General features: G+C 43.7%; 1 protein-coding gene across 1 annotated transcript in view; it reads left to right on the forward strand.

Moving 5' to 3' along the window:
- LOC115479946 (N-alpha-acetyltransferase 25, NatB auxiliary subunit-like) overlaps positions 1-15,363 on the forward strand; it is an 82,504-nt gene that overhangs the window by 33,466 nt on the left and 33,675 nt on the right. Inside the window, 3 exon segments of the mRNA XM_030218284.1 lie at positions 404-490; positions 8,876-9,045; positions 10,002-10,114. Of these exon segments, the coding sequence (XP_030074144.1) occupies positions 404-490; positions 8,876-9,045; positions 10,002-10,114 (370 nt within the window).

The following is a 15,363-nucleotide window of genomic DNA, read 5'->3' on the forward strand; positions in this document are numbered from 1 at the left end:
CAGCACAGCACCTTGGATGCTGCATCCTCCTCTTCTGCCCTGGGACAGGAGTTCTTTTTACTGTAAGTAAAACATGCAACACTCGCAGAGGTGGAGTAGCACACTGTGTTCAGAAGACAGGTAAGTTGCTGGAGAGAGATATAGGGTAGCCCTTGGTCTCCCATATTGATTCAGTGAGGAGCAGGGAGTTTGTAGCCCTCGCCACAGATGAGGCCTAGACTGTTTAACTACATTATTTCTAGTACTTTGTGCCCCTGATGTATTGAGCCCCTTGCTGATTAGTATCTGTAGCGTTTGTAAGAAAGTTTTAAGAGAATTATGCATTAAATAACTACAGTAGCACAGTTAATGCTACATAATTAATTTTTTTTCTTTTCTCTGTTCTCCTTTTGCTTTCTTTTAGCTCAGATGATTGGCAGTTTTACCTCACTTACTTTGACTCTGTCTTTCATCTTATTGATGAGGCATGGACTCCTCCAGAGGGAGAGCAGTAAGTTGCACTATCTACATTTTATTTTGGGTTTTACCTCCTCTTGTTACTTTTCCCCACAGTGGGTTTGTTTGGGTCTGCCTTTATATTTCACTGACATGGACAGTGCATGGGTGACCTGCATATGTGGCTCAATAGGAGGAGGCAAATGAGACCTGAGCAAGCATATAGGGTCTGTAGATCACAGCGGTAGCTTACTAGCTGGGCCGGAGGGAAGACCATGTCTTATCAAGAAATGAGAAGCCTCTGGAGCCAGCTGACTGCAGGGGCTCAGGCGCCTGAGCGGGATCTGAAACCCAAGCCTCACCTCCCAAGAATGCATTGGAGTTCAGTGGCCCCATGAAATATGACTGCTAAGAGTAGACACGTGGAAGGAGATTTGTTGGGTTGGGGCCTGTGTCTCTACATCTGGAGACTGTCAGCCCATTTATCGTGGTTCTTTTTGACTAGTTATCACAAGTGCTTATTCATTTTGTGATGTACATACTAAAAAGCTTACCTCTGAGTTTTATTTTGTGAGATGTAGAATAGTACGAGATTAAAGCAAAGAGCGTAGCTGATGTCTTGAGGAATAGGTCTTTGTAAGCTAGAATTTTCACAAAATATAAAGTGAAAAATAAAATGGTGGGAATATGAGCCAGGCTATCCAAAAACTGGAACCAAAATGAAATTTAAAATAGCGTTTAAGTTTCAAACTAATGATGATAAAACAATTCCACATTAAAAGTGACTCGACACAATGTTGTGTTTCGGCCAGATGGCCTACATCAGGAGTCTATAAACAAAAACAATAAATAAATACATAGAGTATACATAAACATAATATCCAAAAAAGAGGAACATAATATCAAACATCAAAATAATTACCATGCTAATATGAATACTAAAAGTCATATTTTGTAAAAGGTATTGCATGTAATGGCCTACAACAAAAATCTATAAACAAGAAAAATGACTGCATGAAAAAGAAACACATATGAGATATAAAATGACACACATACCAGACAAATGTCATAATTATCATAAAAATAAAACATAATTTATGAAAAGTGTTGTACATGTACATATATAGGTGTTTATAAAATGTGAAAAGGACTAACCTTGTAACTGAGATCAATAGTGAAATAAAATCATCAATTGATATAATAAAGGAATCTGTAAAGAAAATAAAAAAACATAAAAGAAAAAAATACAGGTGAAAAATAAAAATAAAGTATAATGTAAAGATAAAAATGAAATTAAAATAAAGGTAGACTAACCTCAAATCACAAATGAAAAATCTGCAGACAGGGACTTAAAATGGTCTGCAAAAAACAGAAGAAAGTGTAAGAAATTGTATATATGGTCACGCATGCAGGTGAAGCCGATAAGTGCTTAGATAACGAGCCACCTCAAGTTAATATGAATTTGGCCATTTTTTTGCAAGTGTCTGGCAGCGCTGACAAGTACTTAGATCACGATCCACCTCAAGGTTTGAACGAGTGTCTAGCGGAAGAAACAGCGTATAAGAAGAGAAAACGTGAGGTACCTATTTATATCAAAAAAGGTCACGTAAGTGAGCTAATATACAAAAAGCCAATGTACAAAAATGTCAGTATCGCAGTGAGATTCTAAAGACAAAAAAACCATACCTTGAAAAAGACCGTTTGGCAAATAATCCGTCTGCCACTGCACTCTACAGAGAAGCGATTGAAGTGTTACGGCGAGATGGGCTGCACAGGAGTGGCTTAATAGGACTTGCTGCAGAGTTCTACATCGTTAAACTTGCCTGCCAGCGAATGCGGGCATAAGGTGTCTGAAAACAAATGGGTCAGTATTCAAAGCTACTTACATGGCCTGTATTAAGTGCTGACTCTTTTTTTTTTTTGTTTTAAATTTCCTGGCACAGAAAACTCTCTAAAATCTTGGCTATATAAATTAATATATAGTCAAAGGTTAAGGGTAAATTTTCAACAGCAGTGACATTTTAAATTATTACAGATATTCAGTAGTATAGAATATGTGTATAATGCAGTCAGTAACACAGGCACTAATTAATTTAACTGAGACCTGTGGTTCAAGTAAACAAATGCCACACTGGCTTGGTTGTCCTGAAGGGCTGATTGGTTTTTTTTTGTTACATTTGTACCCTGCGCTTTCCCACTCATGGCAGGCTCAATGCGGCTTACATATTGTATACAGGTACTTATTTGTACCTGGGGCAATGGAGGGTTAAGTGACTTGCCCAGAGTCACAAGGAGCTGCCTGTGCCTGAAGTGGGAATCGAACTCAGTTCCTCAGTTCCCCAGGACCAAAGTCCACCACCCTAACCACTAGGCCACTCCTCCACCAAAACACCAAACACGTCTGAAGATTATATTGTGTGATTTAAAGTTAAGGTAAAATTGGACCATAGATAATTTTTTGTCTAAAAGCCTGCATTCAACAGTTGTCATGCACATGGGCCATGACACAGATACTGAACATGTTTCTGGGAAAATGTGAAGGTCCCTCTAAGCACATCAGCAGTAGAAAGCTGCATAGAAGCAAGGATAGTGGGATTACCATGAGAATCCTGTGGGGATCCCCTCCAGGTCCATGGGAATCCCACAGGGATGGGACATACCTCAAGGTACCCTGCTGCCGCAGTGCTGATGCTCTCATCTGCGCTTTTTAAAAATGGCTGCCAAGACTTCCAGTGGCAGCCTCGTGAGCCTATCTCAGCAGCCATTTAAAAAAAGCAGAGACTAAAGGATCAGCACTGCGGCAGCGGGTAGGAAAGAGTGGGGATCTTTCCTGCCCCAAAGAAGCCACTAGTCCACCAGGGGTTACCTTGAGTATGTGCCAGGAGGCCACCCAGGGCTGGAGGGGAGGTGGATGGATGGAGTCGGGATGATAAAAAGTCGAAGCCATTTAAGTGAGTCTGTTTCCCCTTCCTCATGCAGCAGTTATCCCCGTACACTCGACACAAAGCAAGCAAACCTATGAGCTGTTGCATCCACGTTGTTCTTTATTGTTGGTGGCATTTTTATTTAATCTCACTTATATTTTCAAACATGCTAGCTTGAGCAGCATACGGATGTACATAGAGGAAATATAATAATGGAATAACTTTTCACAGGTAGAGTAGTAATTTGTTATAAATTGTAATCAGTGTGTCATTTGGAGTGGCTGGTTATAGGGGGACGCCCTAGCACTGTTATGTTCATGCAGAGATTTTTTTTCTTCTGGTAAAGGGCTACTAAGACATCATGTTATGAGAATCAGGTGTTCAACATTCAGAGTTTCTATTTATTTATGACATTTATAGCCTACATTAAACATGAATTAGGTTGAAACCTATTTAAAATCATGTGTTTTTTTTTTTTCCCCTGTGCCTACATCAAAAGAAAAAGATGGCATGTGGGAACTTCTTTTGTTTTGTGGATTGCAGTGGTATATTATAAAAATACACTTGCCTTTTTTATTACTACATTTTCACAGAGAGGTATTGAATAATGAGGGAAGGGCTTCCTTCATGTAGAAGTTTTGTCCAGTGCCAGTTCAGCACACTATTAGCCGCCAAGTTCATACAAAGTTAATTATGTTCAGTAGAAAATCAATCTGTTGGCTCGTGGTGCTTGCTATGTGAATATTCCATCACTATTGTTGTTACCAAATCAAACATATAAACGGCGAGTGACCGACTCACTCGCAAATGCACAGTAGAGTCTTCCCTCTCTGTCCTGCCCCTGCATCAATACGTGATGACGGGGGCGGGACAGAGAGGGAAACTGCGCAAAGCCGCCGAGGTCGCTACCCCCCCCCAACCGAGGTCGCCGCAACCACGCCCTCTACCGGCCCAGGCTCTCTCTACGCTACTGAACTTACATCCATTCGCCGGAATGCAGCACGCACATCAGCTGAGCTGCCGTCCGCCTTCCTTCCCTGCCTGTGCCCCACCCTCGCTGACGTTACGTCACACGAGGGCGGGACACAGGCAGAGAAGGAAGGCCGACGGCAGCTCAGCTGATGTGCCCTGCTGCGTTCCGGCGAATGGATGTAAGTTCAGTAGCGGAGAGAGGGCCTGGGCCGGGTGGAGGGCTGGCGGCGGCGACGGTGGGGGTGGGGAACGGTAGCGGCGACCTCGCGGGGGGGGAGGGGAGCGGTGGCGACCACGCGAGGGGGGGGGGCAGCGTCGACCTCCGAAAACCCCAATACCAGCCTGTTTTAACGGGCTCAACGGCTAGTATTACATATTAAGGGCATTTGCTTTAAACTTTATTTTAATTCATTTATACAGTCCTTACATGCACATGGTTTTGTTTTTTAAAGCCAAAGGTGAATCCTAAGGGTGGTTGAACAATTAGGTATAAATTGTGTTGTTTCTAACTTTTATACTTGTTTTGGAATTTGGACTGCTTTGGGTCTTGTGCTGATTTGTATATCTACTGTCTTAGCAGAGTGTGGAAGAAAATTTGTTACTTTTACTAGTATTTTTACTGCTTATAGAATCTGGCTTTCTTGGGGGGGGGGGGGGGGGGGTCAAGGTGACTGCGGCACAGCAAAGGCTGGGCGGCCGGGCCGGGAGATGGAATGGAGGAGATTACTTGCGGCGGGGATAGGTTAGATTCCCCATGGGAACAGGTTAGATTTCTTGGACTCTTTAGTTGCAGTTAAGCAGGCCTTGTCAGCTTTTCTTTGAAACTAAGAACAAGCCAACACCTGTGTACCATAACTGTTTTAGGGCCTGATTTACTGTTTTCCCATTTTGTGTTTATGGGGGAAAAAGCTTTAAAAAATCAGGCCCTTAATGTACCATTACATAGTGCCAACAGAAAGCGACCTCTCTCCCTTCCACTATCCCTAACTCTTCACTGCTGCATCTGAGGCGATTGCCTTTTCACTTCATACATGACCTGACTTTTTGATATGTGAAACACAAATCACTCTGTCTCCTGCAGTTGTTACCTTCACTCTTTTCCTTGGCACTCCCTTAATAGCAGTGGCGTAGCCAGACTGCCAATTTTGGGTGGGCCTGAACCCAAAGTGGGTGGGCACAAAATCCCCCCCCCCCCCCCCCCCCCAGCAAAATGTATTCACACTCAGATGCATTTGTCACATAGGGTAAAGTTCTGCTTTTCAGTGCATCCAATTTCAGACAATTTATTTAATAACCTAACACCCTTTTCAATGAGCTTTCAGAGGCCAAAACCTCCTGCCTCAGGTCAGTATAATGCTGTTACGGTATTCTCTCCTGACCTAAGGAAGGAAGGAAGTATTGGTCTCTGAAACTTTATTAACACCATATTACTTTATCCTAAATTAAAAATAAAATTATTTTCTTTACCTTTGTTGTATGGCCATTTACTTTTTCTCATTGTGTTGCTCCCAGTCTCTAGATTCTGCTTTCCTTCGTTTTCGCTTAACTCTTCTGCCAGGGTTTCCTGTCCATTTGTCATTTTTCTCTCCTTTTTCTTTGCTTTCTTCAATATTTTTCTGCCTCTCTCTGTGTCCAGATTTAATTCATTCTTACTATCCATTCTTTAATTTCCTTCATCTACTTATGGCTTTTCATCTTTTTCTCACCCTTGTTCTCCCCATGCCCCTTCCTCTTATTCTCCAATCTTTCACTACTCCCCCTTTCCATGCAGCAGCTCTCCTCTTTCTCTCCCCATCCTTCCAGTCTCTCCCCTCTGTCTCCCCATCCTTCCAATAGTCTCCCCTCTTTCTTTCTGCATCCTTCCATCGTGTCACCTCTTTCTCCCTACCCTTCCATCCAGCGTCTTCCCTCTTTCTCTCCCCATCCTTCCACCCATCTACCCTCTCTCCTGATCCTTCCATCTAATGTCTCTCTCCCTCCTTCTAACCAGTGTCTATCTCTCTACCCTTTTCTGTTCAGTGTCCCTTCTCTCTCCAAATCCTTCCAGTCTCTCCCCTTTTTCTCTGCATCCTTTCATCCATCATCTCCCCTCTTTCTCTGCCATCCTCCCATCTGTTTTCCCTCTTTCTCTCCCCATCCTTCCGTTTTCCCTCTTTCTCTGCCATCTTCCCATCTGTTTTCCCTCTTTCTCTGCCATCTTCCCATCTGTTTTCCCTCTTTCTCTCCCCAATCTTCCGTTTTCCCTCTTTCTCTGCCATCTTCCCATCTGTTTTCCCTCTTTCTCTGCCATCTTCCCATCTGTTTTCCCTCTTTCTCTGCCATCTTCCCATCTGTTTTCCCTCTTTCTCTGCCATCTTCCCATCTGTTTTCCCTCTTTCTCTGCCATCTTCCCATCTGTTTTCCCTCTTTCTCTCCCCAATCTTCCGTTTTCCCTCTTTCTCTACCCATCCTGCCATCCATTTTCCCTCTCCCGATTCAGGCCCACCAGCCCCAGCTCCCATTGCCGGCCACTGCTGCTTTTCCTGATGAGCAGCAGGGCCGGCGCTACAAAAAGAAGCGCTCAGCTGACTGAGCTGAGCGCCAACGCTAAGACTCAACGAGAAAAAATGTTTTTAAAAAAACGCGACACCGCAGGCAGCCTCGAAGCATTGGCTGCTGGCTCTGCAGGCTCCGCCCGTCTCTTACGTCACTGCCCCTGGAGTGAAGCACTGAAAAAGCAGAACTTTACCCTGTGTGACAAATGCAATAGGAGGAGGCAAATGAGACCTGAGCAAGCATATAGGGTCTGTAGATCACAGCGGTAGCAACTGGGCACCTGGGATTTGTTGAACCTTGGGTTAAAGACTTGGATGGCCTTTTGTAAACTGAGATTGATTGTGTGTGTGCGATTATTTCCTACCACCACAGGACTTTTCATACAATAGTACAGACCTTGGTGCTGACTACTGTAATGCTTTTGATTAGTCCCGTGATCCCTTCAGCTAGTTCAGAATGCTTCCATTTGACTTAACAGTAGTGATTACACCCATATCTAAACATTGTTTCTTGTTGCTTGTACTTCAGAGATTAATGTTTTGAGGGGTGTTGTTGGATCATTAAGACTCTTTGAGGTTGTAGTCTGAGGTATTTGAATTATTGACTGTTGCTTTATGAACCTAGGTGGCTGTTACGCTCTCAGGCCTAGTTTATTGAAATTCTGAGCATTTAAGGAATGGGTCTAGAAAATCTGTTTTTTCAGCCACTGGTCTTGCACTATGGACCTTTCTGCCCTGTCTTTGAAGGGTAAGCAGAGGGTTTTTTTTGTAAGTGACTAAAGGCTTCCTTGAATTTCTGAAGAATACGTGGACTATATGAAAAATTGATTTAAAAAATGTGGGATATACAGAGGGCAATTTCTAATGCAGTTTCAGAATGGATTCAGTATGTGAAGAAAGGTTGGTGACCCTGAGAATATACAGAGTCCTCAAATTCACTATGGTCCTTTACTCTTAGTGCCAGAGAGGAGAGAGACTCTAGTGTGCTATTGGACCCCTTACATGACTTTCTAGAGAGTAGCTCTACTTCTGGTTCAGTGGACTCTCCGTGACTATTTTGATTATCAGCATCCCTCAAGACAAGCTGAGTAAGGTTGGTCCCACTGAGACCTATCAAATTTTTGGCTCTTCGGTCTCCGAGAAGGAGCTTCAGAAATGAGTGGCGGGGATGGTCACTTAGCCTTTGAAGAGTGTTGAGAGGCAGATGTTGACTGGCTTAATTTAATGCTCAGAGTGGAGCTATCTGCTTTTTTACCACCCCTCTCCTCCCAATAGGTTTTGTCTTAATACTGACATTGACTGTTGATGCTGGGTGACAACACCAAGCAGATTGATTCAGATTTAAAACTGAATGGCTTCAGAGGTTTCTCCAGGTCCTTGGTGTTTCGACTCAAAGACCCAAGAGCCAGTTCTTTTTGCTGAATGGCAACCAACTGTCGATCCAACAGCAGGTTTGGCAGTCTACTTGGGGGGTTTTGTGGGGATTATAACCCGACTCCTGGGTTCTAATTTTTATTTTTCCTTTTGGATTCTTAAGAAAAAAAAAATCTACCTGTTAATGTGCTTGTGTTGTTTCCTTGTTTTGGTTAGATACATATTTAACTATGGAGAACTGCTTGTCTTCAAAGAACACAAGCTAACTTATCTGTACAGATGTTCTCTAGTTAGCAGTCCACCAGTCACATAGACCACCTCTCTTCTTTTCCAAAGTTAATCATTACCGTAATTATTTGAAGCACACTGTGTGAGTATGTAGACATAAAAACTGCCATTCTATACATGCTCACGACCCTGAAGATTTTCTTAGGAAGCTCTACAAATGCATTTTGTCTGTGTCATTGAGTGTCACCTAGATGTGCGATTCATCTGCTTTCAGAGGATACTTGTTAACAGGTAAATAGCTTTGCTTTATTTTAATGTTTTCTTCCACACTCCCATTTTTTAAAAATTGAATGGATAATTCCTGACTTTGGGGAAAAGGACTGAGACTGTATTTTCTTCTCCCTGCAGATCTGTGGAAGGAGAGGTAGATTATTCGATAGAGCAGATGGCAAAGTTTGTACTGGACAGGGTAGCAGAAGAGTCCGAAAGCACACGGCAGCTGCGGGGACCATTCTTGGCCAAGCTGGAACTAATCAGACGTTTGCGACTGAGAGGATGCAATGATGAATATAAGCTAGGTAACAGGTCACTCTAAGTCTTAATTTCCCTGGATGAGCGGCAAGTGATAACTATGCTGAGTTACACTTTTCTTCCAGACAAGATTCAGAAGTGATTTAGAAATGTAGCCGTGCTCTGTGCAGCTGGTGGAACGCTGGCAACCATTTTCTCATGGCTCTGTCACACAATGGTTTAGGAAGAATATGGAATTTAGATCTGGCAAGAGGGTTAGATTTAGCACTACTGCCCATTATTTACTGCAGTTCTCATTTTCTACAGTGGGGCCTGTTTACTAATAATGCACATTATATTGGCACACTTCAGTAAACCTAGCCCACCAGAAGTTAAGATTTGCTATTATATTCTCCAAGCCACTGGCCTGTGTGTGACTCTGCATTAGTGTCTGCTAGGGAGGTGCATTTATTTGAAACAACGTGGGAAATAGCAACATTTCCTATGTCACTTGTTTTCTGAATGAAATGATAGGAATAAAGAATCATTTTGGACCCCCTCCCCAATATTATTAATGATGCACACTATTGCTCGATAGCACACTCTATTATAATCAGAATTGCCCCTGAAGTGAAAATTCAAACAAAAAAGAAAATGTAAACATAATAGCTGTACTTCATCGGACCAGTGGTGTATCTAGCCCAGTTTCCTGCTTCCTAGGGTGACCAATCCAGGTCACAAATACCTGGCATGTAAGCTAATAAACCTTTTTTTTTTTTTTTTTAATTGCCTGCACACACCTAGTATCTGGCCTGCCATATATATATAAATGAAGAAACAGACAATAGGCTTGTGTAGTAAGGAATAATGTATATTTAGTTATATTGCTTCTATATTACATATCGAAGTGTGAGTGTGTTCTTGTGAAATGATGATCAGAGAGTTCACGGTAAATAGCACTCTTCAACCCGCATTGCAAGAAGACAAAAATATGAACCTTTCATTTGTTTGTTTTTACTTCTAGGTGAACCAGAAGAGCTCATGTTCCAGTACTTTAAAAAATTTGGAGATAAACCCTGCTGCTTTACTGACTTGAAGGTCTTTGTGGACCTTCTGGCCCCCAGCCAGTACACAAAGGTAAAGGGGTAGTTGTATTTTGGGGAATATTTGCACATCACTAAGTGCTGCTTTTTATATTCCCTGTTGAATTAGCAGGGGATAGAAATTGAAAGGAAGCATGCTGCTTACTTTCTGAAACTCCTCTACCCAATACCCACAAACGTACAACACTACCATAGCTCTTAGGGGTGAAGGGGGCACCTACATGTGGGTACAGTGGGTTTGGAGGCCTCCCATTTACCAGCACAAGTGTTAACAGGTAGGGAGGATGGGCCTGGGTCCGCCTGCCTGAAGTGCACTGCGATACCCACTAAAAGTGCTCCAGGGACCTGCATACATGCAGGCCTCTAGGACTTGTTGCTGCTGTATAACCTTGGCACACCAGTTGACACCTGAAGACTAATGTCTCTGAAAACGTCCTTTATTGGAATAAGCACGCTTACTCACAGTTAACTGCGGTTGTGCCCCACTAGCAACGAGTCTCGCTGGTACTGAGATTAGCAGTAGGTCAGGGCTGGCAGAATGCTGTACAATGCCCTCTTTCAGCAACATTCAAGGTAAGAACTAAGTTCTGTAACGTGGCTAACACATGAAAGGGATCTAAAACTGGCTTACAAAAATGGCCACTACCTCATGGACTACCGGGCACACTCTGACCCAGTAAGCAGAGGGAAAAGCACCGTGGGAGTAGAGCCTACCAACTTCCAACATCGTGAGCATGTAACACAAGCTAGTGGAATCACGGAGCTGAATATCCTACACCCACCACAATGCATTGCTGATGTGACTGTGCAGTGCACATAACAGAAAAGGTGTCACACTCACCCGAGAGCCACATCAGAACCAGGGAAAGGCTGTCAGAGGATAGAACACATTCTGCTGTCATGGAGGTGGGTTCGCCATTTGAGGCTGGCATAAAGGTTGGAAAAAAAAATTTGTAAAGTGGTTTGTTTTTGGTGGGAGGGGGTTAGTGACCACTGGGTGAGTCAGGGAAGGTCATCCCCGATTCCCTCTGGTGGTCATCTAGTCAGTTGGGGCAGTTTTTTGGGACTTGGACCTGAAAAAAAAGGGGTCCAAATAAAGCGGACCAAATTCTCGTCAAAAACGCCCTTCTTGTTTCGATTATCAGCTAAAGACGCCCATCTCTCCTCGGCCGATAACCACACCCCAGTCCTGCCTTCACCATGCCTCTGACTCGCCCCCGTCAACTTTGCGTTCCTGCGATGGAGTGCAGTTGAAGACGACCAAAATCGGCTTTCGATTATACCAATTTGGTCGCCCACGGGAGAAAAACGCCTATCTCCCGATTTGGGTCGAAATATGGGCGCCTTTCTCTTTCAAAAATAAGCTGGCTAGCATTCCTTGACAAATCCAGCCTGTGGTTTGGCAATAAGACTAGTCAACGCCTAGGAAAGTCTATTCGCCATAATTTTAGCAAGCAATTTAGCCTCCACTGTTAGCAATGAAATCGTCCTGTAAGATTCCACTTTAGTCAGGTCACGGCCAGGTTTAAGAAATGCCAGTGTTTGAGCTATATGAAGACAGTCCGGAAGCTGTGTCCCTGTACCATAGTATTAAAAGCACCAATGATGGGCAGACTAATCTCCCCTTTCACAAGTCCGCTCCATACTGGGTGCCTTACAAAGTATTGATTGCAAGATCACCAGCACCACTTCATTTCCCAAGGTGGGGCATTCAGTCTAGCAGTCTCCTGCGGAGCCATTGTAGAGTTCTCTAAACCCCAATCCGATGGCTTCGCGTAAAGGGCAGCATAATAATCTCGGAATTTCTACAGAATACCCCTATCGCTGTGATCTGATCTCCCCGACAAACCAAGCGGGTCAGCATTTCTCCTATTTTATTTGATATTTAAAGTATACCAGAGATTTCATTCAGAGCAGATTGAAAGCTCAACAGCTTTGTGCGGTTAGACTGTGTAGGAGCCAAGCCAAATTGCTTCCTTTCATGTCGATAATCAAGATAGTCCTATTCCTAGCTTTCTTTTGGTGAGAATGTTAGGCAGTGATGTCCCCCCGCAACACCGCCTTAGCAGTTTCCCAAAAATGGATAGAATTGTCCATATGGAAACTATTAAAGTCCCTGTATTCTGCCCATTTTGTTTGTAAAAGTACCTGAAATTGGGAGTCAAAATAGAATTCAGGGGGAAACTTCCACATTCCCACCACCCTCTGCACCAGCTGCAATTCCATCTACACCATGGCATGATCGGACACTTGAACCAATCTCTGCTGCCAGAACCCTGGGCCTTAAAATCTGAGGTGGTAAAATATAATCTATATGGGCTTGCATATTATGAGCCCTAGACAGGTGGCTATAGTCACAGTCACTGGGATGTAAAATATGCCAGACATCAAGTGAGTCCAAAATGTCACAAAGCATTGCTACCCCTCTCGTATGATGGGGGCAGCCCTTGACCTATCCAGATTTTTTTTTTTTTTTTTTGTAGCCCGCGCTTTCCCACTCATGGCAGGCTCAATGCGGCTTACATGGGGCAATGGAGGGTTAAGTGACTTGCCCAGAGTCACAACGAGCTGCCTGTGCCTGAAGTGGGAATCAAACTCAGTTCCTCAGTTCCCCAGGACCAAAGTCCACCACCCTAACCACTAGGCCACTCCTCCACTTCAGGTCATAAACTCCATTGAAATCCCCCCTCCCTCCCCTAAGATAAACAGGGCATCACCAAAATCTTGTAGGGAGTGTGTCAAATGTACATAAAATTGTTGATCATAGACATTTGGTGCATAGATGTTACACAAAGAAAAAGAGTGTCCAGCAATTGTTACCTGAAGAATAATGTAGCGACCATCCGCACCTGAATATACACAAGTAACCTTCACATCCAAACCTTTTTTTGATAAGGATGGGCCACACCAACCTTCTTCCCCACCCACCATCTAATTAGTTTCTGATGTTCAGTGGCATTCAGATGGGTCTCTTGTAGCAATGCCACATCTGCTTTATGTCTGTTTAAAGCCACCAGGATCTTCTGGTTCTTAATTGGAGAGCCACTACCTCCCACGTTCCAAGAGAACACTTTTAGCGCATTAAGGGCACCTTTTACAAAGCAGCCCTACTGATTAGTGTGCGCTGAATGTGAAGAAGCCTATTCAACTCCTGTGAGCTTCTTCAGATTCAGCACATGCGTAATGCCACTTTGTAAAAGGAGCCCTAAGTGATACCAGAAGAATATATGGCAATAGCAGATAACAATCTAATCCACCAGAGGGAATGTCCCAGCTGTCACCCTCCCCCTCCCATAATGTGTGACCCGCAAAAGCGGCGCACACCCCACCTTTGGGACGTCCATTTTCCCCCCCCCCCCCCCCCCTTACCTTCCTATTATAACCCATCATTCTCAAAGCCCCACCAGAGGCCTGGTCCGCCAAGACATGGCACCTACCGCCATCCTGCCATGTATCAGAGCAGACTACAAGAATATATAACCTCTACCTCATTCAAACAAACCCTTGCACAATCCCAGGTACTACTATACCCCTGCATACACAATAAACCTAGCACAAACCATCCATTCAAATTAAAGCCCCTTCTCCCCACTAAACAGATATAAGAAACTAACACAAGAATCCAAGTACTAGCCAAAGCCTTCTCACCAATTAAAAAAAAAAAAAATTGTCCCGGTCTAACCAACTGACCGCTCCAAAGGCAAAATAGATATGTTATCCATAGAAGAGATGTAAATTACTCAGGCCTGCCCATAACAGTCACGTGGCGGTGGGCCTTGCTGCTAGGCCATCCAAAAAATCTTGGGCTTCCGACACAGTGTTGTAGAATGTGGATATAGCAGCGCAAACCTGATGTTTTTAGTGTGCAGCGCAAAGCTGATGTTTTTAGTGTGCAGCGCTAAGCAAACAGGATAAAAGCTTTCCGTTGGGCCTGCACTGATGGCAAGAAGTCCTGAAAGCAGAGCACCTTAACAGTTTTCGTATTGTAGAGTGGATCCAGCCTGAATCGCTTGCATAATATTTGTGGGCAAAATTTTAAATGCAAAGTATGACTGTACATGGGCGGCCTGCCTCTGTTCGACGCACTCTTAGCCGGTGTGCACATTTGAAGGAGCTTAGCTGATCATTCAGATTAAACACTTGTGGGATCCATGTTTCCAAAAAGCAGCCCAGCTCCTTGTTTGACAAAGATTCCAGCAAGCCGATAGGACGCCAATTATAACATCTAGAACAATTTTCCAAATCATCCACTTTGGATTCCAGTTCCTTTATTGCTTTCAGCAGTGATTGTTGGGTCTGAGAAAGCTGTGCGTCTGATCCTCTAACCCATACGATGGAGCTGGGTGTCTGCTTCCAGTTGAACGCTCTCAATGCACTCATGGCCTCCTCCACCCGATCATGTAATTGCTGAAGTTTTTTATCAAGCGCAACTTCCACCACCGCTGTCACCTCTGCCATAATCTCCACTATCCACACAGAACCTACCGAGGCACTCGGGGAGTGCTGCTCCACCATCTTGACCTTTGGCTGATGCTGCTTCTCACAGTCTTTCTGAAGGATTTTGGAGGCCATTCCAAGCTTGTGACCACTCAAGAAACTGCTCCATTAGCAAGTCAAAAGGTTTCTGAAAAGGTATAGAGAATCGCCATGGCTTACAATAAGGCAGAAGTCGATAATTTAGCAATATAAGAGGAGGTGCAGAGGAGCTACAGTAGTTAGCGTCTGCTCCCACACATCACATCACATCACATGACCCCCCCCCCCCCCCCCCCCCCCCCAAAATGTTGGAATGTTTTATTCCTCATGTAGTTCTTAGTAGTAACCATTTTGACAGCTTATTCAAAGCAGAATATATTTTCCTGGGGCTTCCAGCTCAGTTGGAATAAGGTCTTGATTCTGGCAACGTGAGCCTTCACTTGGAACTATCTGGGGTTCACCCAACCCAACACAGCTAGTCTTGTCATTGTGACAGTTGCCAGTCAGAAGCCATGTAGAACACCTTCTAGAATCTTGTAGTCATGGGCTTTGAATCTAGCCTCTCTCCTTCTGTGGAGGCTGTGAACGTTACCTGTGCAGCATCCCCAGCCAGCCCAGGGAGCAGAAAAACTCAATGGGAGGGGTCAAATTTGGGATCTTTCAAATGGTGGTGATTGCATCCCTATAGAGTATATATTACAGAAGATGCATGTAAACTGTAGTGCTGAAAAATGTTTGTAATTACTAACATTTAATTGCTTTTAAAATATGATTTTTGAATCACGAGTTGTGAGTAAATATCAGATC

Source organism: Microcaecilia unicolor, chromosome 11 (genome assembly GCF_901765095.1).
Source record: "Microcaecilia unicolor chromosome 11, aMicUni1.1, whole genome shotgun sequence".
Taxonomy (NCBI): Eukaryota; Metazoa; Chordata; class Amphibia; order Gymnophiona; family Siphonopidae; genus Microcaecilia; species Microcaecilia unicolor.